This window comes from Typopeltis vanoorti, chromosome 4, assembly GCF_054136105.1.
Source record: "Typopeltis vanoorti isolate ZY-2024b chromosome 4, IOZ_Tvanoo_1.0, whole genome shotgun sequence".
NCBI classification, from domain to species: domain Eukaryota; kingdom Metazoa; phylum Arthropoda; class Arachnida; order Uropygi; family Thelyphonidae; genus Typopeltis; species Typopeltis vanoorti.
In genome coordinates, this window is record NC_143552.1 from 158,083,824 (window position 1) to 158,110,820 (window position 26,997).

The 26,997-nt window shown below is 37.9% G+C and overlaps 1 protein-coding gene across 2 annotated transcripts in view; it reads right to left on the reverse strand.

Annotated features, from left to right (window-relative positions):
• The window catches only part of Argl (Argininosuccinate lyase), a 350,034-nt gene that overhangs the window by 156,178 nt on the left and 166,859 nt on the right, over positions 1 to 26,997 (reverse strand). For both annotated transcript variants that reach the window (XM_090392053.1, XM_090392054.1), the window contains exon 9: positions 18,222 to 18,274. In XM_090392053.1, the coding sequence (XP_090248179.1) occupies positions 18,222 to 18,274 (53 nt within the window). The remainder of the gene's footprint in view (positions 1 to 18,221; positions 18,275 to 26,997) is intronic.

Genomic DNA, 26,997 nt, shown 5'->3' on the forward strand with positions numbered 1-26,997 from the left:
GATTTTGAGAACGTATGGTGTGAGGTAGAGGTAGGCAAGACAGGATATTTAGTGGGGTGTTGCTACAGACCCAGGAGCACAGAGGATGGGGACCAGGAGATGTTTAGACAGCTAAGTTTGGCAAGTGCAAGAAGAATGATTGTTATGGGAGATTTTAACTTCAGTAGTATAAATTGGAGAGAGGAAGATGCATGTAGCAATAGGGGAATGGAATTTCTAGAATTCTTGAGGGACAAATGTCTTAGGCAACATATAACAGAGGGAACAAGAGGTTCAAAAGTTTTGGATTTGGTTATAGCATCAGAAGAGTTGATAATAACTGAGATGACATCTCTCCCACCAGTTGGAGAGAGTGACCATATGTTTTGACTTGGAAAATGAATAGACATGCAGGAGTATCAAAGAGACGGGAACATATGTGCAATTATAAAGCAGGCGATTATAATAGTCTTAGATGTCAACTTGGGGAAGTTTCATGGAGCGAGGAATTGGAAGGCCAGGATATCATTAGTGCTTGGGAAATTGTGAAGGAATATTTGTTAGCAGCAATGGTAAGCTGTATTCCACAAGTGAAGAAGAGGACACAATTTGGAGTAAAGTGGATGACAAACAATATTAAATAGGAGCTACATGCGAAAAAGAGGCTATGGAAGAGATATAAGGAGACAGATGAAGAGAAGATGCATGAAGAATATAAGACACAGGTTAGAAGAGTGACTAGTATGGTAAGGATGGCGAAACTGGAATATGAGAAAAGACTGGCCCTTAGATCCAAGGAAAATCCTAGGGAATTTTTTAGCTATATGGCCAGTATGAGGAGAAATGACTGTGGAAGTATGATATTTTGGGATAAAAATGGGAATAAGAGTAACTGATGCAGAGGACATAGTGGAATTGTTCAATGAACACTTTATTGGAGTATTTCATCCTGGATGAGTCAATTTGAATACTAGAGGGATAGAGTAGGTTCGAGGTTTAGAGGTGCAGGAGGAGAGTGTGTTCCACATACTGAGTACTCTGGATGTCAGTAAAGCTGTGGGACTGGATGGTATTTCGCCACGAGTTTTGAGAGAATGTGCTAGGGAATTGACAGTACCTTTAACGTGGCTTTTCAATGAAAGTGGCTTTGGCAAAGGTGCCCAGGGAATGGAAGGAGGGTAAGATAGTGCCATTGCATAAGGGTGGTAACAGACTGGAAGTGTCTAATTATAGGCCAGTTTGTGTGTCATCAGTAGTTGTTAGGATCTTGGAGAAAGTAGTGAGGGACCGTATACAGCATTGGGCAGATGAGGGTAATGTTATCTGTGAGAATCAACATGGATTTGTGAAAGGACGCTCTTGTTTTAGCAATATGCTAGCCTTTTATAATAAAGTTACAAGAACATTAGATGAGGGAAAGGCATATACTGCAATTTTCTTAGACTTGGCAGAGGCATTTGACAGGGTGCCACATGATAAGCTGATATTTAAGTTGCAGCATATGGGTCTGGATGTCAGATTGGTCAACTCGATTCAGGATTGGCTGTCTGATAGGTATCAGAGAGTTGTGTATGGTGGAGCAGTTTCCAGGAAGCAGAGGGTTACAAGTGGGGTCCCACAGGGCTCAGTACTAGGACCTATATTGTTTAACCTTTATATCAATGACATAGCCAGTGGATTGCAGGGGGATATTCAGTTGTTTGCAGATGATGCGAAGCTGGGAAGGATTATTAGTAATAGTGCAGACGTGGTAGCCCTGCAAGAGGATTTAAATAAGCTAGATAGATGGGCAAATGAATGGGGGTGTCAGTTTAATGCAGCAAAATGTAAGGTCTTGAGGTTTGGGAAACATCGATGGGATGCTGCATACTCTATGGGAGGAGTTATACTGGAGGAAGTAGGGGAGACAAGAGATCTGGGGTTGATGATTGATAGAAACCTGAAGTTTAGGGGACATATTGCAAAGGTGGTGAAGGTAATACAGAGGATTGTTGCTATTATGAGGACACTGACCTGCAGAGATAAGAGGGTTATCATTCCGTTGTATAAGTCTCTGATCAGACCACACTTGGACTATTGTTCTCAGATTTGGTCCCCAGGATTTGAAGGGGATAAATTAACTGTGGAAAGGATACAAAGACGGATGACAAAGATGGTTTCAGGACTGTACAAGGATAGTTATAAGGATCGGCTGAGAGAATGTGGACTGCAGAGTTTGGTGGATAGAAGAAGGAGAGGTGATATGATTGAGACTTTTAAACTTTTGAGAGGTTGTTACAGGGTTGACACTGGGAAGTTACGAAAGGAAACTGAGCAAGAGGGTAAGGAGTGGTTTCTTTGTGTGGAGGGTGGTTGAGCCGTGGAATGTATTGCCTGATGGAGTGGTGGGAGCGAGAACGGTCAGTGAGTTTAAAGAGTGGTATGATAGACTTTGTGTTTCTCAGGGGGGACCTCCCCTCAATGAGTCTTGACAGACTTTATGTCTTAGGAAGGACCTCCCTTGATGAGTCTTTTGACTCCTTGGAGGCCTGAATAATAATAATAATAACTTGTTTTAATTCATTTAATATTAATTTATTTTATTTAATAATTTGGTCCGACCCTTGACTCGGAGACAGAATGATAATTTGGCCCCCAAACTAGGAAAGGTTGCCCATGTCTGCTATATACGAAAGAAAACTATTATAAATGAAAAAGAACAGATAAATAGATGAGTGAAATTCTTCTCAGAGAAATTTCAAGAAATGACTGATGGTGACCACAGCCTAGAATTAAATGAACAAAATGCATCATTAGATATAAATTTGAATGAAATAACAAAAATAGAAATTACAAAAGCAATAACTCAGATCAAAACAGGTAAAGCACCAGGAGCAGATAACATACCAGGCAATATACTAAAAGCAAATCCAAAACTTATAGCAGAGATATTATGTACCTTACTGAATGAAATATGGCAGAAAGTAGAGTGGCCTAAGGAATGGAATACTGGATTACTGGTTAAATTACTCAAAAAAAGGGAACCTATCTGAATGCAAAAATTGGAGAGGTATAACATAGCTGAGTGTTAAGTAAAATACTAGCAAGGATAATATTAGAAAGAATCAAAATAGAAATAGATAAACAACTAAGACCAAGCAAGATTTAGAGCCAATAGATCATGCACTGACCACATTGCTACTTTACAAATTATCATAGAACAATCATTGGAATAGCAGGCAAGCTTATATTTAAATTTTATCAATTTTGAACAAGCTTTCAACAGTATAAACAGATCTTCCCTATTGGAATTACTTAGACATTATGGACTCCCAGAAAAAATAATAAGAATAATTATAAAAATGTATGAAGATTTTGAAATTAAAGTAATACATGGAAATACCCTCTCAGAACCATTTAAAACAAAGACAGGAGTAAAGCAAGGTTGTATACTCTCCCGCTACTATGTTTTAATTGTCATAGACTGGGTGAATGAGAAAAGTATCTCATGGAAATATAGGATTACAATGGCTTCAGAACCAACTCCACGATCTAGATTTTGCAGATGATATCTGGTTACTTTCACAGAAGCATCAACATATAGAACAAAAAACAACACTTGTAGAAACAGCCAAAAAAGTTGGTCTTAGGATAAATAAAAATAAAACAATGTTGATGAAAATAAATGCAAAGCAAAATAAACAAATAACAATAGAAGAAACACTGCTTAAAGAAGTAGAACAATTTATATCCCCTGGTTCAATAGTATCAATAAAAGGAGGAACTACTGAAGATATAAATAGAAGGAAACAGCTGGCTTATTCATCTTTCAACCAATTTAGAAATATTTGGAAAAACAAGAATTTGTCTATAAAAACTAAAATGAGAATATTTAACTCAAATGTAAAAGCAATACTAATGTATGGATCAGAAACGTGGATGTTAAACAAAAACATAGTTAACAATGTCCAGGTCTTCCTAAACAAGTGTATAAGAATAATACTGGGAATATATTGGCCAAAACAAATATCAAACAAAGAACTATGGCAGAGAACAAACCAAACCAGAAACCCATGTTGCAACCGATATGCGAAAGGAAATGCAGATGGTTGGGGCATGTGTTGAAAAAAGAAGATAAAATAATAGTAAAACAAGCTCTAGATTGGAACTCACAGGGTAAAAGAAGCATGGAAATGAACAATACTGAAAGAAATAACAAATATTAATAAAAACTGGAACCAAATAAAAGCAGAAGCAAAAAACAGAGCCCTATGGAAAATGGTAGTGGAAGACCTATGCTCCCAGGTGGAGTGAAGAGGATTAAGAAAGTAAGTATAAAGAAGAATGATTATGGTAAGATGTTAATGGATGAAAATGATAGAATGGTAACTACTACAGACATTGTTGAGATAATCAGCGATCAATTTATAAGAGTGTTTCATCCGTATTAGGATAAAATCATGAGAAACTCAAGTATAGAGGACAGAGGAAATGATGGCTTAATTGTGAGTGAGCAGGAGATATTTGAGGAAATAAATAACCTTGATGTCAATAAGGAGATAAGATTTGATGACATATCACCACGTAACTTAAAAGATTGTTCCAGGGAACTGCCAGCAGCATTGGCATGCCTGTTTAATAAAAGTCTTACAACAGCACCGGTCCCAATAGAGTAGTAGGAGGATAAAATTGTTCCACTGCATAAAGGTGGTAATAAGGCTGTAGCTTCAAATTATAGGTTGGTCTGTATATTGGGAGTGGTGATGAAGGTACTGGAGAGATTGGTGACAAGTAGGATACAGAAATAGGTTGATAACAGTAGTATTCTCTGTGGTTATCAGCATGGGTTTGTTAAACATGAATCATGTTTTACTAACTTACATATATACTACAACAAGGTGACAAATATCTTGGACAAGGGAGATGCATATCCAGTTGTATACTTAGATTTTGCAAAAGCTTTTGATAGACTGCCACACAACAAGCTGTTAAATAAATTTAATTCGATGGGATTGGATAACAGACTTCTGAGTTGGATCGGTGACTGGCTGTCAGATAGTTATCAGAAAGTTTGATATATATGGGAGTGCAGTATCCTGAAAGAGAAAGGTGAGTAGTGGTGTGCCACAGGGATCAGTTTTGGGACCACTATTGTTTAATTTGTATATTAATAATATTAAGATGAGTTTAACAGGTGATATGCAGCTGTTTGCACATGATGCAAAATTGGGAAGAGCAATGCATAGTCAAACGGATGTCATGGCCTTACAAGAGGACTTGAATAGATTGCACAAATGGGCAGGTAAGTGGAACTACCAGATCAATGTTGCAAAATGTAAAGTTTTGAAATTTAGTAAGCAACTGTGGGAAGCAAAGTATACACTTAGTGGGGAAACTTTAAAAGGAGGTAGAGGAGATGAGAAATCCAGGAGTGGTAGACAACTATCTAAAATTTAGGGGCCACATTACACAAGTTGTGAAGATGTCACAGCGTATGATGGCAATGATGCAGAGGACCGAGACATGCAGAAATAAGGAGGTTATGATACCATTGTATAAGAACTTGATCATACCTCATATGGATTATTGTGCACAGATTTGTTAACTAGGTTTTCATGGTGATGAAGATATGTTAGAAAAGGTCCAAAGAAGATTCACAAAGGTGGTCAGTGGTCTTTGGAATGTGGATTATGAGGACAGATTGAGAAAATGTAAATTACTAAGACATGTGAATAGGAGTGGGAGGGGGTGCAGGGATATGATTGAGACATATAAGGTAGTCAGGGTTTGTTATCAGGTTCACATGGAAGAGATTTTTCATAGAATGGGAGAGGGGGATAGAACAATATGACATTCCTGGAAACTCTATAAGGAAAGTGTGAGCACAGGGGTGAGAAGATGGTTCTTTATATGGAGAATCTTTGGTGAGTGAATGCAGTGCTGAGTGTGTTGTGAATGTAGACACATTGAATCACTTTAAGACATGTTGGATGAGCTTTTTCTTTTTTTGCAGCTCATTCTTCATGATGCTACTCATCTATTTAACTCCCACTTAGTTAATCCTTCTGATTCTGGGTATGCGGTCTGATGCTAACATCCCTCAAACAATTGCAAAGGTGGTGAAGGTAACACAGAGCATTGCTGCAATTATGAGAAGGACACTGACCTGCAGAGATAAAAGGGTTATCATTCTGTTGTATAAGTCACTGATCAGACCACACTTAAGACTATTGTTCTCAGATTTGGTCCCCAGGATTTGAAGGGGATAAATTAACTGTGGAAAGGGTACAAAGACGGACGACAAAGATGGTTTCAGGACTGTACAATTTTGGTTATGAGGATCGGCTGAGGGAATGTGGACTGCAGAGTTTGGTGGATAGAAGAAGGAGAGGTGATATATGATTGAGACTTTTAAACTGTTGAGAGGTGGTTACAGAGTTGATACTGGTGAGTTCTTTCGCTTGGTTGAACAGCGGGAAGGAGTGATGACAGGAGGCCATCCCTGGAAGTTACGAAAGGAAACTGTGAGCAAGAGGGTGAGGAGTGGTTTCTTTGCATGGAGGGTGGTTGAACCGTGGAATGCATTGCCTGATAGAGTGGTGAGAGTGAGAACGGTCAATGAGTTTAAGGAGTGGTGTGATAGACTGTGTTTCTTATGGGGGACCTCCCCCTCGATGAGTCTTTTGACTCCATGGAGGCCTGAATAATAATAATAATTCCTGACCATTTCCCAAGCACTGCTGACATTCCCTTGTAGCATCTTATGCTTTGTCTATTTAATGGAAAACTGAAAATGATCCTCTTAACTGAAATCCCACATGTTTAGCAATCTCCAAGAACAAAATTGTATGGGCATTTTCCCCCCTATTGGAGGTAGAGTAGCTACCTTGTTTATGGATATATCTTCTGATGCTATTACCACTTCTAGTACTCTCAAATTCTGGTGCCCATCATGACATGTTGTTTCAGATAATAATAATAATAATAATAATTATTATTATTATTGTACGGGCACCTCTATAGAGTTCGAAGATTCATTGCGGGAGACTCAAACTATGCACATAATTTATCATACCTCTCCTTGAACCTATTAACAGATAAGGCACTCCCAATTGATTCTAGCAACTTTCTACTCATTCACAACTCTCTAAGCAAAAAATTAGTCCTGACATCCCTACTAACCACACATTTATTTAACTTCCAGGAATGATTCCTTCTTCTGGCCCCTTTAGCCAAGTGCTGAAATATTTCCTCTTCATCAAGCCTATAAAACCCTTTAAGTAATTTAAATATTTCTATTATATCCCCTCTTATCCTTCTATCAACCAACTTCTGCAATCCATACACCCTCAATCTAATCTCATAGGGAACATTCCACAGACCACTCAGAATCTTGGTCACTTGCTTCCTCTAAATTTTCTCCACTGCTTTCCCATCCCTAAGAAACTCAAGAGACCAGAACTGAGCACAGTAATCCAGATTTGGATGTATCAAAACAGGCATGATGGGTTGGGTTGCATATAAATGGCTTTGGACTGAGTGTACTGGAGAAAGTGTTGTTGGATGGAAGTACAGTGTGTGATGTGTGCAAGAAATTAGAAGAAAGAAATGAAGGCAAAAATCAGGAGAGGGATACTGAAGAGACAGCAGTACTTGCCAGTGGAAACAGTAGCAGTGTGAGAGATGAAGAGAGAACGGGAATGCAAGAGGAACAGGGAAATGGGGGGGGAGCTCAGGTGAACAAGGAGAATGGAATAGGGAGTGGATATTGAAAGTGGCAGTGAATGTATGCATGAAGATGGAGTGTATTGCGATATGGGTGGAGAAGTTGAGACTGAGCAGATATATGTGGTAAGCGGTGATAAAGGCGATTGGGCAGGTGTAGTGGGGAAATCTCAACCAACACATGGCTTGGATAGGACTGGCTACAGACCTAAAAATGAACTGCTGTGTTTGTTTACAAATGCCAGAAATATAAAAAATAAAGGGGATGAAATGGTTTCAGTGATTGAGTTTATTCCTCCCAAAATCACTGGAATAAGTGAAACATGGTTGAAAGAAGATGATATTGTAACAGGAATAAAATGGAAGGGTACAGTATTTTTCACGAGGATAGAAAGGGCAAGAAGGGAGGAGGAGTGCTGCTGATGATAGCAGGGGAATTAAGTCTACATAACATACACATGAAAGGAAGAAATAGTGGCAAGGGTTATGAGGTAGTGTGGTGTAACGTGGAGATTGAGAGGAAGACATATTTACTTGGATGTTGCTATAGGCCTGGGAAGGTGGAGAGTGGTGATGAAGAAATGTATAAACAACTTGGATTAGCGAACAAAGGAAGATTAATTATTATGGGTGATTTTAATATTGTCGGTATTGGAATGAAGAGATAACATTTGGGAATAAGGAAAATGAATTTCTTAAATTCTTGAGAGATCGCTATCTCAGGCAGCACATAAAGGAGAGCATGTGACAATTGAGAATTCTAGACCTGATCATTTCATCAGAGGATGTAATTGTGAGAGGAGCTTCACACTTTCCTCCAGTTGGTGAAAGTGATCATGAAGTAATCACCTGTGCTGTGGCTAGTAATATCAGACTTGTGAGGAAAGGATATATGTGGAATTATAAGGCTGGTGATTATGACAAGCTTGAAGCTATAAGATGGAATGAGGAGTTGGGCAGTAAGGAAATAAATGCTGCATAGGAACTGACAAAGAAATACATAACAGCATCAATGTGTGAATGTATTCTGAAGGCCAAAAGGCTGAATAAGATAGATGTAAAATGGATGAATGTAGAGCTTAAGCATGAAATCTGGAAAAAGAAAGTAATTTGGAGGAAGTACAAGATGAATAATGGTAATAATCAGTTACATGAAGAGTATAAAGGACAACCCAGGAGAGTGACTTAATTAGTAAGGAAAACAAAAGTACAGTATGAGCAAAAATTGGCAAATCAGGCAAAGAAAAACCCAAGAGAGTTTTTTCAGATATGTGGCAAGTAGAAGAAAGAATGATCATGGTAAGATGATGTTAATGGATGAAAGTGAAAGAATGGTAACTTCTTCTGCAGAGGACACTGAGGTATTCAGCAGGATACAGGAATGGGTTGATAACAGCAGTATTCTCAGCATGGGTTAGTTTGATCATGTTTCACTAACTTACATATGTACTATAACAAGATGATAAATAACTTGGACAGGGAAGATACATACACAGTGATTTACTTAGATTTTGCAAAGGCTTTTGATAGAATGCCACACAACAAGCTCTTAAATAAATTGCAAAAGATGGGATTGGATCACAGACTTCTGAGTTGGATCAGTGACTGGCTGTCAGATAGATATCAGAAAGTTGTATATGGGAATGCAGTATCCCAAAAGAGAAAGATCACTAGTGGTGTACTGCAGGGGTCAGTTTTGGGGCCATTGTTGTTTAATTTGTATGTTAATGATATTGGGATGGGTTTAACAGGTGATATGCAGCTGTTTGCATATGATGCAAAATAGAGAGAGCAATGCCTAGTCAAGCAGATGTCATGGCCTTACAGAGGACTTGAATAAATTGCATGAATGGGCAGGTAAGTGGAAGTATCAGTGAAATATTTCACAGTGTAAGGTTTTTCAGATTTGGTATGCAACGATGAAATTCAAAGTATACACTTGGTGGGTAAACTTTAAAGGAGGTAGAAGAGATGAGAGATCTATGAATGATGGTGGACAAGGACATGAAATTCAGGGGCCACATTGCACAAGTTATGAAGACGTGACATCAGATAATGGCAATGATGCGGAGCATCCTGACATATAGAAATAGAGAGGTTATGATGCCATTGTATAAGGTCTTGATCAGGCCTAATATGTATTATTGTGCACAGATTTGGTTGCTGGGGTTTCATGGTGATGAGGACATGTTGGAAAGGGTCCAGAGAAGATTCACAAAGGTGGTCAGTGGTCTTTAAGATGTGAAGTACAAGCACAGATTGAGAGAATGTAAGTTGCAGAGCCTCGTGAATAGGAGGAAGAGAGGGATATGATTGAAACGTATAAGCTACTCAGGAGTTGTTATCATGTTTACATAGAAGAGATTTTTCATAGAATGGGAGAAAGAGAGAGGGATAGAACAAGAAGCCATCACTAGAAACTGTATAAGGAGGGTGTGAGCAGAGGAGTGAAGAGTAGGTTCTTTGCAAGGAGAGTGGCTGCTGAGTGGAATGCATTGCCTGAGTGTGTTGTGAATGTAGACACATTGAATCACTTTAAAGTACGGTTGGACGAGCATTGTGTGCAATAGTGTGTACCTTCCATGATGAGTCTCCGACTCTATGGAGGTCGGATGTTAATAATAATAATAATAATAATATATTTTATGCTGTATAATAACAGCATATTTTGCAATGGATTAAACACAATTAGAGCAATGAATTCTTGGGCTATACCAGTGATCTGATACACAGCTGGCATAACAAATTGGACAAAAGAAAGGACAAACTAGACCGCAAAACTAGAAAACTAATGACTACATATCATGCATTACATCCACGAAGCAATGTTGACCGGTTGTTCCTACCAAGGAGAATAGGTGGACGGGGTCTGCTGCAAGAGACAGACTGTGGAAGAAGAAGAAATTAGTTTAAGAAATTACATCGACAATAGCTCTGAGCCAATGCTTCAAGCAATTACACAAGAAGGCCTTCTAAAAGCAACAGGAAACAAATCCGATTACAAAAAGGAACAACAAAATATCCGATATGTGCGCTGGAAAAATAAACCCTTGCATGGCCAATTTCTTCGAGATTACTGAGGACAAAACTGACGTGAACAAGACATGGCAATGGCTTCAACACGGATACATTAAAAAAAGAAACAGAAGGTTTTATTCTAGCAGCTCAAGAACAGGCATTACAAACTAATGCAATCAAAGCAAAAATTTTCAACATCAATAATAACAGCAAATGCAGATTATGCGATCAGAAAGATGAGACTGTAGAACATCTAATCAGTGCCTGCAGCAAAATAGCTCAAACTGACTATAAATACCACCATGATCAAGTGGCCAAAATAGTTCATTAGCATGTATGCAAAAAATATGGCTTTCCTACTTCTGATAACTGGTGGCAGCATAAAATTGAGACTGTATTAGAAAACGAAACAGCAAAAATTCTCTGGAACTTTAGAATACAAACTGATCGACATTTGGAACACAATAGACCTGACATCACAATTATCGAACATCGACAGGTTTGGATTATCGATATTGCAGCACCTAGTGATAACAACATTAACAACAAAGAACTGGAAAAAATTACTAAATATCGAGATCTGGCAATCGAAGTTGGCTTAAACACACCAAAGTCATCCCAATAGTTATTGGTGCAACTTCAAAGAAGCTGTTCAACTATTTACAGCAATTAAAAATCAATGAAGTGACCCCATATGACCTACAAAAAAACAGCATTACTTGGAACAGTCCATATTTTACGATGCTACCTGACGGACTATTCTTAGATTCTTGGGTAGAATCTGAATTGTTCTGACACACCAGTCAAATTTTTATTTATATGACTTCTTGTTTTGACTGAGTATCAATTATGTGAATAAAATAATAATAATAATAAAATAACAAAGTTGAATAACCAGTTCCTTATCTCTTTGTTAGTGTGTTCTTCACACTAACAGAGTTGTTCAATAGCCAAGTAACTATCCATTAGTAACCACATAAATTCCATTCCACCTTGTGATGTGTCCTTTTCTTCCTCTGATCTAAGTCCTCATAATAACTGCTTGGTCTGCATTCATTGTGCTAATCTGCTATGCATATCATTCTCATCTTTCACTACCCTCATTCCAAGCCTACAACAGCAACCAACTGAATCATTACTGTCAGTCTTAATGAGTTCTACTTTTTGCTGATTGTGGTTCTTCAGTTGTCATCGGTAATAATCCTCTTCCTATCCTATTCAACTCAATCCTCATTAAAAACACTACATAGTTTGCATTTTATCCCTATAACTATATATTATCCCTATTTTATGCCTATGACTAATGAGTGCCCATTTTGTTAAACCTATCAACCTGGTGTATGCAACATTGAGCTCACTGCTACCTTTTCACAGGATGAAGAAATGCAGGTGTATGAGGAATTACAGTTGTTGCACAAATTCAGCAACAGGGACTGATAGGATATCAGCATGTGTGCTAAAAGAGTGTTCAGCTGAAATGACTGTTCCTTTGACCAGCCTGTTTAATATGAGTCTCGGAACACGGAAAATTCTGCAGGAATAGAAGGAATGTATGGTAATTCCTGTGGAATCTTCCATGTTTTGAGAGGGTGGTGCAAAGACCGATGTATCCAACTATCAACTAATTAATATCTCAGGAGCGGTGGTGAAGATTTTGGAAAAATTGTATGGGCTTGCATTCAGAAATGGGTTGACAGTGAATCTCTACTTTGCAATGAACAACATGGGTTTACTAAGGGAAGGTTATGTTTTAGCAACTTGCGCACAAACTATAACAATGTTACCATTGAACTAGACAAGGGGAATAGATGCACCATGATACTTTTGGATTTTGCTAAGGCTTTTGACAGAATACAGCATGGAAGACTGTTGGATAAATTGGAGAAAACGTGTTTGTGTTATACAATATTAGCATGGATAAGACTGTTAACTTATGTGGCTTGATGGACTTCAATCCCATGGGTTCTGATTCCTTCATCGCTATGAAATAGACTTATATTAGAGGTTAGAGAGCACCTGGCTCACCCTAATTGAGGCTGTACGGGGGTGCCTGAACCGACGAGCAGAGCAGCTTTTGGGCACTTATGTTTCCACCTATCATGTTCGTCACAGTTAGATAACTCTTGGATGAGTTTATTTGGATGAACAGCTGCTTTGGCAAAATAAGCAGTGGCAATATTATGGAGAAATGTGGGAATATCTGTAATATCAGCATCGCGATGTAAGAGAGCATTTCTGACAAACCACGTAGTGTTGAAAATCATATGGAGGCACCTGTTTTGAATAACTTGTAGCTTTTTGATATTGGTGGGGAAGTGTGGCCCCAAGTCGGTGATCCGTAAGTTAACGTGGGTCTGATAATTGTTTTGTAGATCCATAGTTTGTTTTCAGTGCTGACTTGACTTCTTCGATTGAGGAGAGAGTAGAGTTGCACAATTGCAGAGTTTGCTTTTTTGCATGCATAAACTGTGTGTGAGTTAAAGTTTAAATGGTTATCAAGTTGAATGCCTAGATATTTGGTGATAGATCTCCATGGGATGGCTGTGTTAAAAAGTTTAACTTCTCCAAAGTGAGATGCTTTTCTTCTTGTGAAGAGAATAGCAGTGCTTTTATCGGCATTTACAGTTATTCTTCATTTTCTGAACCAGTTTTCTACATTTGTTGCTGCAGTTTGTAAGTGCTGCGTAGCTATATTTGGCCTGAGAGATCTGCTAAGAATTGCCATATCATCCACATAACTAGCTATAGTGGTTAGTGATGTGCAAGGAATGTCAGAAACAAAGATGTTAAAAAGCAGCAGTGAGAGCAGCGAGCCTTGAGGGACACCAGCGGCGATTTTTTTCAGTGAGGATCAAAGTCTGTGCAACTTGACCTGGATTTTACGGTCCTTTAGAAAGGAATCAATAATTTTAGTAAGGTAAAGAGGGATGTTGGCTGAAATTAATTTATAGATGAGTCCTTTGTGCCACGCCTTATCGAAAGCTTTTGCAACATCTAAAAAGATAGCTCCTGTGTGTTGTTTCCAGTTAAAGCCTGTAGTGATGAATTGTGTCAGTCTGTGAATTTGCTGTGTAGTGCTGTGTCCGGTACGGAAACCAAATTGTTCTTTCGGAATTATGTTGTTTTTATTCACCTCCTCATTAAGTCGGTTGAGAATGACTCTTTCTGCAATTTTCCCCAGACATGATAAAAGACTGATAGGTCTATAGCTCTGTGGCATTTGAGGTGCCTTACCAGGCATAAGAATAAGGAATATGTCAGTTTGTTTCCATTGTGAGGGGGAAATAATTTAATCTGAGTATCACATTAATAATGGACTAAATACATGACAGCTTTGTGTGGGAGGGCCTTAATTGTTTTGTTGGTAATTTCATCTGGGCCAGGGGCTTTTTTTGTTGTTAAGCTTCCTAATGATTGAGTAAACCTCTTTGGGCGAGGTGAAACAGATATTTTCACGGCTACAAGGCTGCTGGAGTGCAGTACGGACTTGACGGTGTATTTTCTCTATGAAGACCAAATCCGCATGCGCATAATTAGGACGACACTGAAGTTGAAGAGCATCAGTGAGAGCTTCGGCTTTTTCATCGTCTCTCTAAACAAGGCCTCTTTCTCCATGAATGGGCTGGATGTTATAGCGATCCGTACGGAGAACTTTTGTCAATTTCCACAGAGAATTATCTTCAGTTTTGAGAGAAGAGTTTTTGTTCCCATTGCTGGTTCCTGTGATCTTTTAATGCATAACGGACTAGGTTGGATGCTCTATTTAGTTCTCGATGGTCTTGCGGAGATAGCATGTTGTGATAGTGGCGTCTGAGTCTATTTTTGTTTCTGATTAGAGCAAGGATTTCTTCAGGAAGTAAGTTTACTTGAGCTGGGGTGGAAATAGAACAAGCTGCGGATAAGCCAGAATGGATTTTACATTCAAGATTGCTGACTGCTGCATCAATTTCTTCACGGGAAGAGATAGTAGGTACTGAGTCTATGATAGTGTTCATTTTAGCCTTGAATTTTGCGAAGTTAGTGTGTGATTGGCTGGGAATGAACTCAGGATCCCCTCCTAAACTTAAAAGTACTGGATTGTGATCTGAGCTGAGCTCGTCAATCACTTGAAGTTGGAATTGATGAGAAATGTTGTTAAATATAGCAATATCCAAAACATCAGGTCTGCCGGTCGCTCCGTAATATGTTGGCCTGCAATAACAATGTTTCTCTTCAAGGCAAAATTGTAGAGGATCATTCCATTGTTGTTAAAACTCTTGTTGTTCCATAAAGGATGCTTGGAATTGAGATCTCCTGTCACAATTATTGCTTCATTTGTATCAGGAGCTGAGAGAGATCATAGGGTAGGAGAGGTTTGCCAGGGGGGTTGTATACAGAATAAATCTTTAAGCTGCATGCATTGTTGGTATGCATTTCTATGCCTGTCTCCTCGAGGTTAGATGTATTAGTCTTCTTAATTTCATTATAGCGGATGTTCCTTCTGACAAAGATGGCAGTGCCTCCACCTCTGGCATTGAGTCTGTCATTTCTAAGTAACAAGTAGTTTCTGAGTTTGGGATTATCGCAGGGACAAAGGTGAGTCTCGTTAATGAGGAGAATATCAATTTGTAAGTGATCTGCAAGTTCCTGTAATTCCAAAATTTTGTTGTTGAGACCATTTGCATTCCAGAATGCTATCTGCATAGAGTTTGATGTTGAAGCTGGATTAGTTATTAATCATGGAGAAGATGACTTGGGTATTCTTAAGGAATTTGTTGGTGTCAGCCTGGCTGGAATTTGTTTAGCATGGATAAGAGGATGGCTGAATGATAGATATCAAAAGTGGTATACAGAGGATCTGATTCTGCAAGGTTTAAGGTAACAAGTGGTGTAGCACAAGGATCAGTGCTTGGTCCACAGTTATTCAATCTGTACATTAATGATATTGGGAAGGATTTGACAAGCGACATACAGTTATTTGTTGATGATGCAAAGATAGGTAAGGTAATGTAATCAGGAATACTGCATATGCAGGCTTTGCAGAATGATTTGAATAGGCTGGAATTGTGGGCATGGAAAATGGGTATCAGTTCAATGTGAATAAATGTCAAGTCATTCACTTTGGCATGATTAGATATCCAATGTCGTATTATACTAGGATTAGGCTAAAAGAAACTGATGAGGCTAGGGATCTTGGAGTGTTAATAGATAGGAAGTTGAAGTTCAGGGGCCATGTGGCAAAGATTGCAAATACAAACTCAAAAGATAATTGCAATGCTGAAATGAATGTTCACATGTAGAGATTAAGGATGTTATTTTGCCTCTTTACAAGGCCTTGATAAGATCGCACTTGGATTATTGTGTGCAGGTCTGGTCTCCTGGTACAATGGGGAGAGAGAGAAAGAGTACAAAGGAGAGTGTTAATAACTGATTATGATGACAGATTGAGAATTTGTTGTAAACTGCAGACACTAGCAACAGGAGAAAAAGGATATGATTGAGACTTAGAAACTTCTGAAAGGGTCATATAGGATTTCAACTGATGGAATTTTTCAATTTATGGAGGGTGGGGAAAGGATAAGAGGGCATCCTTGGAAGCTGAAAATGAAGGCCACTTATAATGGAGTGAGGACTAGATTTTTTTCTCAGACGGTGGTTCGTGATTGGAATGGATTGCCACTGGATGTTGAGAGTGCAAGCAGTGTGAATGAATTCAAGAGTAAGTATGATAGCTGGTGTGTGTAATATGTGGCCTCCCTCAATGAGACTCTGATTCCCTGGAGGTCTCTCTTAACAATAATAATAAATAATAATAATAACTAAATCATCTTCTGTCAACAAAGGCTAACTGATGCTGATAATTTCTGGCCAAGTCTAGCTGATCAATGATCAAACCCCTCACTTTGAGTTCTAATGTTTCTGGTCATATACATGTATTTCAGTATCTCTTTAGTCCTACAATTACCTTTGTGTGATGCAATTACCAACCCATTCAGAAAACCTGGAAAACCACTCAGATGCCTGATCATTTCTGTAATCCCACACACACACTTGTTTGTCCACCTGATGTCCCCCACCCCAACACCTCTAGTTTCCCTCATTTTGTTCCAACCTTTCACTGAACAACATCAAACTCCAAAACCATTCAAATGCAATCCATCATGCATGCACAACGAGGCAAGTTCTTTCATTCATCAAATTCACTCTAGATATCAATTGCACATTACTCCTCCTGCACAATCTTTCTGAACAATTCATTTCTATCATGCAGTAGCAAGAGACTCACAGTCTTAATTCTTTACCCTTTTTTTTTTGCTGCTTTCAGCTTTTCATATCTCTCGTTACATTTTTCAAATGCAATCCATCATGCATGCATGCATGCATAACGAGGCAAGTTCTTTCATTCATCAAATTCACTCTAGATATCAATTGCACATTACTCCTCCTGCACAATCTTTCTGAACAATTAATTTCTATCATACAGTAGCAAGAGACTCACAGTCTTAATTCTTTACCCTTTTTTTTTTTGCTTCTTTCAGCTTTTCATATCTCTCGTTACATTTTTCTCACATTTCAAATCATTCACGACTGCTAAAACAATCAAATCTTTTTCTTCCCTCTCTTCATGCTAACAGCTTCACTGACATTCTTGATTTTTGTATCTGGTTAACATGCTTTCATCAATCTTATCAAATATACCTGTTATCATAGAATCTCCATACAGTATTCTTGTCCTTATTCCCAGTTTCTAGCTCTTTCCACTCACTTTCTTTTCATTCTCTTTTTTGCTGTCTCACATGCCAGTTGCTTCTCAAATCACTCAAGTTTATGTTTTTGTTGTTTTAAGGATACTTGCGACATAAGACTGAATTTCTGGAAATTTCGTAATGACTGCATATCTATATCAAAAATCTGGGAAAGCCTAATCAAGATTACTCATTAATTTTTTTTTTTTTTTTTTTTTTTTTTTTTAATAGCAAATTCAATCATGTTTCTACTTCAAAATATTTCGTTTCATACTTAGTGATATAACATCACGCGGCATGTTCTAATTTCAACGATCTATTGTTAGTATTCTAGCTTGTATATTTTTTTTAAACTGTTCTTGTAATACCACCGACGATGGTCTGCTATTTCCAGACCGAAATATTTGGTTAAATAAATATCTTTCTTGTGATTACGTGATTATATCATTCAAGTTTATGTTTTGTTCTATGAAGGACTCTGTGTAAGCACACTATTTCTCTCCTCACTGCCACATCATTATTCACATTTCATTTTACTGTTTCTTTTATTTTCATTCATATTTTGTCCACATCATTTACTCCAACCATTTTACAATGAACTTGATTTCATGCCTTTCAATCATACTTTAGTAAAACATATGAATAAAAACATGGCAGTAATTTCTGCTTGAGTATATAAACAAATAAGATTAACTTATTTTCAAACAGAAATTTGTTATCAAATTTTACATTTAAAAAAATACTAATAAATTACTAAATAGTCAAAAAAGTCAAGATAAGTGAAGAAAATTTTACCTTTAGCTAATAATTCACGGTCTATGTCAAATGGATTTCCTGCTAGAGCACCACTATTTTTTAAAAAAATAAATAAATAAAAAGATAAATAACTGCTTCAGTCTTCTTTGGATTAATTCACTATAATAACTCAACTTAGATAACAAATGCTGAAGATTGACATCTCAAATAATGCTATCGATCAGAGAAATTTTGGCCTCTTAAGTAATGCAATGTTTATATTAAGATATTTCAGTTTTAAAACACCTATTGAAAATTAAATATTAATCTGAAACTCTTAATTTTTCCTAAGTAATAAAAGAAATGTACATATTGTCTTTCTAATAACTAATAATTAAGGAATTGACAGCGTACACTAGAAATATAAATTAAATAAACTTTAATATATACTTTCCGATATTTCGGCAACATCACGTTGCCATCTTCTTGGGAACTTAATACAAAGACAAGTGTACGCAAGTCCTACATATCAGCAAAATGAGAAAAGAAGCGAGGAAGATACCGTTTTCCTAAAGTCCTGATGGTGCCCCCTGGCAGGCTATATTGGTAGTTCTTGGCCTTTGGGCTGAAGTTCTTCAGATAAATGTTTCCCAAAGCGGACTTTAGGAAAACGGTATCTTCCTCACTTATTTTCTCATTTTGCTGTTATGTAGTACTTGCATACACTTGTCTTTGTATTAAGTTCCCAAGAAGATGGCAACGTGATGTTGCCAAAATATCGGAAAGTATATATTAAAGTTTATTTAATTTATATTTCTAGTGTACGCTGTCAATTCCTTAATTATTAGTTATCATGCTTAACGAGCATATAAGCCTCTCTACAAGAATTGTCTTTCTAAGAACTTAAAATTTTATATCAAAAACGAATTATATTACTAATAAAGTTTCTTAATGCCGGCCCGGCTGAGTGGTTAGCATATCTGCTCTCCAGCCAAAAGGCTGTGGGTTCAAATCCCATCATGGGCACGGATGTTTGTGATTGCCGGTGGAAATACTAGTAGTGGTGGTGGGCATTAGATGGCATTGGTGCAGATGATGCAGTTCACTGTAGTTGGTGGATTGAGTGGTGGAGATGAAGAGTTGTTGAGTAGGTGCCCTTTCTCCACGAGTCTTTGGACTGCTTGGAGGTGTCATATAATACAATAATAATATCGAATATTTTGATTAATTACAGAAAATATAATAAAATCTATCATATAAAATAGCTTTCTTCACTTATAAAATTTAAAATTATTATTATTATTATCATTATTATTATTCAGACCTCCATGCAGTCAAAAGACTCATCGTGGGAGGTCCTTTCTAAGAAACACAAGTCTATCAAGACTCATCAAGGGAGGTCCCTCCTAGGAAACACAAAGTCTATCATACCACTGCTTAAATGCATTGACCATTCTCGCTCTCATCACTTCATCAGACAATGCATTCCATGGTTCAACCACCCTCCATGCAAAGAAACCACTCCTCACCCTTCACAGTTTCCTTTCGTAACTTCAAGGGATGGCCCTTTGTCATGACTCCTTTCCACTGTTCAACCAAGCGAAAGAACTCCCCAGTGTCAACCCTGTAACCACCTCTCAACAGTTTAAAAGTTTCAATCATATCACCCCTCCTATTCACCAAACTCTGCAGTCCGCACTCCCTCAGCCGATCCTCATAACTAACATTGTACAGTCCCGACACCATCTTTGTTATCCGCCTTTGTACCCTTTCCAAAGTTAATTTATCCCCTTCAAATCCTGGGGACCAGATCTGAGAACAATAGTCTAAGTGTGGTCTGATCAGAGTCTTATACAACGGAATGATAACCATTTTATCTCTGCAGGTCAGTGTCCTTCTCATTATTGCAGCAATCCTCTGCATTATCTTCACTACCTTTGCAATATGTTCCCTAAATTTCAGGTTTCTATCAATCATCAAACCCAGATCTCTTGTCTCTCCTACTTCCTCCAGTTTAACTCCTCCCATAGATTATGCAGTGTCCCAAACCTCAAGACCTTACATTATGCTGAATTGAACTGATACCCCCATTCATTTGCCCATCAACCTAGCTTATTCAAATCCTCTTGCAGGGCTACCACATCTGCACTATTACTAATAACCCTTCCCAGCTTCACATCATCTGCAAACAACTGAATATCCTGCTGCAATCCACTGACAATGTCATCGATATAAAGGTAAAACAATATAGGTCCCAGTACTGAGCCCTGTGGGACCCCACTTATAACTTTTCTGCCTCTTTGAAACTGCCCCACCATACACAACTCTCTGATACCTATCGGACAGCGAATCCTAAATCCAGTTGACCAAATTGACTTCCAAACCCATGTGCTGCAACTAAAATATCAGCTTATCATGTGGCACCCTGTCAAATGCCTTCGCTAAATACAAGAAAATGGCAGTATAAGCCTTTCCCTCATCTACTGCTCTTGTAACTTTATTATAAAAGGCTAGCATATTACTAAAACAAGAGTGCCCCCTCACAAATCCATGTTGACTCTCACAGATAACATCACCTTCATCTGCCCAACATTGTATACGGTCCCTAACTAATTTCTGCAAGATCTTAACTACTGATGACACACAAACTGGCCTATAATTAGACACTTCCAATCTCCTACTGCCCTTATGCACTATCTTACCTTCCTTCCATTCCCTGGGCACCTTTCTCGTAGCCAGACTTTCATTGAAAAGCCAGGTCAAAGGATCTGTCAGTTCCTTAGCACATTCTCTCAAAACTCATGGTGAAATACCATCCAGTCCCACAGCTTTACTGACATCCAGAGTACTCAGTATTTGGAACATCTTCTCCTACTGCACCACTAAACCTCGAGCCTGCATTATCCCTCTTCTAGTATTAAAATTTCCTCCTCCAGGATGAAATACACTAATAAAGTGTTCATTGAACAATTCCACTATGTCCTCTGCATCAGTCACTCTATTTCTATTTTTATCCCACAATCATTTCTCCTCCTACTGTCCACATAGCTAAAAAATTCCCTACAATTTCCTTTGGATCGTAGGGCCAATCTCTTCTCATATTCCAGTTTTGCCTTCCTTTCCATACTAGTCACTCTCCTGGCCTGTGTCTTATATATTCTTCATGCATCTGATCCTCACCTGTCTTTTTATATCTCTTCCATAGCCTCTTTTTCACATGCAGCTCCTGTTTAATATTGTTTGTGATCCACTTTACGCCAAATTGTGTCCTCTTCTTCACTTGTGGAATACAGCTTACTATTGCTGCTAACAAATATTCCTTCACAATTTCCCAAGCACTAATGATATCCTGGCCTTCCAATTCCTTTCTCCATGAAACTTCGCCAAGTTGATGTCTATGACTATTATAATCACCTGCCTTATAATTCCACATATGTTCCCGTCTCTTTGATACTCCTACATGTCTATTCATCTTCCATGTCAAAACCACACGGTCACTCTCCAACAATAATAATAATAATGTCAGATTTGGTCCCCAGGATTTGAAGGGGATAAATTGACGGTGGAAAGGGTACAGAGGCGGATAACAAAGATGGTTTCAGGACGGTACAATATGAGTTATGAGGATCGACTAAGGGAATGTGGACTGCAGAGTTTGATGGATAGGAGGAGGAGAGGCGATATGATTGAGACTTTTAAACTGTTGAGAGGGTTACAGGGTAGACATTGGAGAATTCTTCCACTTGGTGGAACGGTGGGAAGGAGCGATGACAAGGAGCCATCCCTGGAAGTTACAAAAGAAGGCGTGCACTCCTCACTCTCTTGTGCACAAGAGAGTGAGGAGTGGTTGAACCTTGGAATGCATTGCCTGAGAGAGTGGTCAGAGTGGGGACGGTTAATGGGTTCAAGGAGTGGTATGATAGACTTTGTATATCCTAAAAATGACCTCCTACGATGAGGCTTTTGACTCCATGGAGGCCCGGATAATAATAATAATAATATTCTGTATTAATGATATAGAATATAACATACACAAGCTTAGTAGAGATTAAAGCTTAAATTGCTCGACAAACAATACCAGGTTTATTTGAAAGAAGCATTTACACATGCAGTTTTGGAGCAGCAGTACTGATGAATAGTGTGGAGAGGAAAAGATATAAGCATCAACTATACAGATTATTTACTAAGCCAGTTTATTCACACAACTGAAACATAGTCAAAATAAGATACCATTTAAACAAAAGTTTTGACTGGTAATGCAGAGAAATTCAGATTCTACCGAAGAATCAAAGAATAGAGTGTCAGGTAGTGTCGTAAAATATGGACTGTTCCAAGTAATGCCATTTTTTGTAGATCATATCTGGTCACATTGCAGATGTTTAATTCTTGCAAATACTTGGATAGCTTCTTTGAAATTGCACCAAGTGCACTGATAAACAATTGGAATGACTTTGGTATGTTTAAACTACAGATGGCCAACTTTAGTTGCCCAATCTCGATATTTAGTTAGTTTTTTCCATTCTTTGTTGTTGATGTTGTTATCAGTGAGTACTGTGATGTTAATAATCCAAACTTATCAGTGTTCAATAATTGTGATATCAGGTCTATTGTGTTCCATATGCCAGTCATTCTAAAATCCCAGAGAATTTTTGCTATTTTGTTTTCCAACACTGTCTCTATTTTATGCTGCCATCAGTTATCATAAGTAGGAAAACGATGTTTTTTATACACACATCGATGAATTATTTTGGCCACTTGATCACTGTGGTATTTGTAATAATCAGTTTGGGCTATTTTGCTGCAGGCACTGATTAGATGTTCTACAGTCTCATCTTTCTGATTGCATAATCAGCATTTGCTATTATTATTCTTGAAGCTCTTGTAGCAAGGCCATTGGTCATACATAACTGGTAATTATTATTACCTGTTATTATTGATATTCAAAATTTTTGCTTTGATTGCATTAGTTTGTAATACCTGCTCTTGAGCAGCTAGAATCAATCCTTCTGTTTCTTTTTTAACATATCCATATTGCAGTCATTGCCAAATACTGGTCATGTCAATTTTTTCCTCAGTATCTCGAAGAAATAAGACATGCAAGGGTTTATTTTTCCAGTGCATATATCAGTTATTTTGCTCTTCCTTTTTGTAATCTGATTTGTTTCCTATTGTTTTTAGAAGGCCTTCTTGTGAAATGACTTGAAGCATTTGCTTATTGCTTTTATTATTATTATTATTATTATTATCTCACACCTCCAGAGAGTCCAAGGACTCATCACAGATGAGTCCTTTTGTCAATGCTAATTTCTTCTTCTTCCACAGTCTGTCTCACTTGCAGCAGACCCCCACTCACCTATTCTTCTAGGTAGGTACAGCCAGTCAACATCACTTCATAGATGTAATATATGATGCATAGTTATTAATTTTCTAGTTTTGTGGTCCAATTTGTCCAGGTCTTCTTTTGCCCAATCTATTATAGCAGTTGTGTATCAGATCAGTGGTATAGTCTAAGAGTTCATTGCTCAAATTATGTATAATCTATTAAGTTTTGTTTTCATAATATTTCTAACTCTTTTGGTGTATTCCACTGCTGCCTGTTGTTAAAAGTTTCAGATTGAGAATATCAATGGCTTCTAATATTCCTATGTATTTATAGTGTCTGTTAGCTGAAATTGCTTTTATATATTTTTACTGATCAAAATTAAAATTGCTAGCATCATTAATTTTTCCTCATTTAATGGATAAAACTGAGCATTTATTATTATTTATTATCATTATTAAGATAGACCTCCAAGGAGTCAGAGACACATCAAGGGAGGCCACATACTACACACTCACCAGCTATCATACTCATTATTAAATTTATTCATGCTGCTTGCACTCACAACATCCAATGGCAATCCATTCCAACCATGTACCACCCTCTGCGAGAAAAATCTAGCCCTCACACCCTTCTTGGCAGCCTTCATTTTCAGCTTCCAAGAATGCCCTGTCATCCTTTCCCCACCCTTCATAAATTGAAAAATTCCATCAATTGAAATTCTGTATGACCCTTTCAAAAGTTTGTAAGTCTCAATCATATCACCCCCCCCCCCTTTTCTCCTGTTTGCTAGTGTCTGCAGTCTCTACACATTCTCAATCTGTCTTCATAATGAGTATTCCACAATCCTGATATCATTTTTAACACTCTCCTTTGTACTCTCTCCAATATATCAGAATCACAACAGAAACCAGGAGACCAGACCTGCACACAATAGTCCAAGTAAAGTCTTATCAAGGCCTTGTAAAGAGGCAAAATGACATCCTTATCTTTACATATGAACGTTCGTTTCAGCATTGCAATTATCTTTTGAGTTGTATTTGCGATCTTCTTTGCCACATGGCCACTGAACTTCAACTTCCTATGTATTAACACTCCAAGATCCCTAGCCTCATCAGTTTCTTCTAGCCTAATCCCACCAATATAATACAGCATTGGATATCTAATCATGCCGAAGTGAATGACATTACATTTACTCACATTGATTTGACACCCATTGTCACAAGTCCAGCCTATTCAAATCATTCTGCAAAGACCACATATCAGCAGCAATCCTGATTACCCTACCCATCTTGGCATCATCAGCAAATAACTGTATGTTGCTTGTCAAATCCTTCTCAATATCCTTTCTTTCCTTCCCAATATCATTAATGTACAGATTGAATAACAGTGGACCAAGCACAGATCCTTGTGGTAAACCACTTGTTACCTTAAACCTTGCAGACTCAGATCCCCGTATACCACTTTTTGATATCTGTCAGTCAACCATCCTCTCATCCATGCTAATATTGTATAACCCAAACCCATTTTCTTCAATTTATGCAGCAGTCTTCCATGCTTTATTCTGTCAAAAGCCTTATTAAAATCCAAACCTATCATGGTGTACGATTCCTATTGACTAGTTCAATGGTAGCATTGTTATAGATTGTGAGCAGGTTGCTAAAACATGACCTTCCCTTAGTAAACCTATGTTTTTCACTGCAAAATAGAAATTCGCTGTCAACCCATTTCTGAATCTAACCAATTTTTCCAAAATCTTCACCACCACTCCTGAGATACTAATTGGTCGATAGTTGGATACATCGGTCTTTGCACCGCCGTTATGCAATGGAATTACCATACATTCCTTCCATTCCTGCAGAATCTTCCCTGTTCTGGGACTCATATTAACCATCCTGGTCAAAGGAATGGCCAGTTCAGCTGAACACTCACTCTTTCATTGGAAGTTTGTTTTTTTTTTTGCACTTGGTTAGACTATAAATTATATATATTTAGTTTAATCTTTTATCGAAGTGTAAGCAAGCAAAGTTTATGCCTAATGTATCTTGAGGACTGAGGCAACTCGTTTCAAAGGTGGACTAAGTTCCCATCTCTTTCCTTAATATCCCATAATGCAAAGCACATCTCCTTGTGGACATATATAATGCTATACATTATGGGAATGGTCACTACCCAGACCAGTTTCGACCTTTATTGAGGTCTCTTCAGTGGGTGCCAGACCCAGAGGTGATACCAAGGTTGAAGCAATGCAGAACTGATATTTCCATATGACAATTGCTAAAAGGTGTCACACCTGATTATTAAATTACTCTGGATTAGAGAAAGATGTTGGAAATTTTTTCCCACTTGGTTAGACTATAAATATATATTTAGTTTAATCCTTTATCCAAGTGTAAGCAAACAAAGTTTGCGGCTGAAGTATCTTCAGGACTCGTGGGGCAACTCGTGGCAAAGGTGGACTAAGTTCACATCTCTTTCCTTAATATCCCATACATGTCTGCAAGGAGATGTGCTTTGCATTATGGGATATTAAGGAAAGAGATGTGAACTTAGTCCACCTTTGCCACGAGTTGCCCCATTCCTGAAGATACTTCAGGTGCAAACTTTGTTTGCTTACACTTAGATAAAGGATTAAACTACATACATAATTTATGAACACTCTTTTAGCACAAGTCCTGATATTCCATCAGCCCCTATAACTGAATTCTTATTCAATTTGTGCAACAGCTCTAATACCTCGGCCTCACACACCTGTGTTTCTTCGTCTAGTGAAGAGGTAACAGTGAGCTCAACGTTGGTTCACCAGGTTGATAGCTTTTAACGAAATGGATACTCATTAACTGAACAACCTCTTTTGATCTATAACCTTCACGACATTTCAATTTAGAAGAGTTATTCTTTTCTTTCTTTTACTTGCAGCATATCGATACAATTCTTGTTGGTTGTCTTTAGCATGCAGACCCAGTTTCTTTTCATACTCAGACTTACAATAGGCTTTCCGTACAATAGTTGTGACTATTCTAGCCTGCTGCTTATAACATTCATAATGGATATCATCCTTATGCAAACGGTATTCCTTCCACATCGTGCTTTTCTTACGAATCTCTTCCTTAATAAGATTACACATCCATTTGACTCCTACTCTATTTATTCTTCGAACTCTTGGGACAGATTCCGATATCACATCATTTAAGTATTGTTTAAATGCTTCCCATACACTGTCGATATTCTTTCCATCCAGCAACCGATCCCATTCCACCGAACTCAGTACACTCCTTAGTTGGTCATAATTTTCCTCTTTGTAGTTCAGCATGTAACCTTTTCTGAGTGGAACATTCATAAATTTAGTCACTTCCCAAGTGAGTACTGCATGATAACTGTCACCAATTGGAGGCAGAACAGTTATGTCTTTAACTGATACACCCTCTGACACTATAATCAAATCTAACGCTCTTTGACCTCGAGTTCCTTTTGTCACATGCTGCATGAGGAAGTTGTCCTGCAACAGCTCAATAA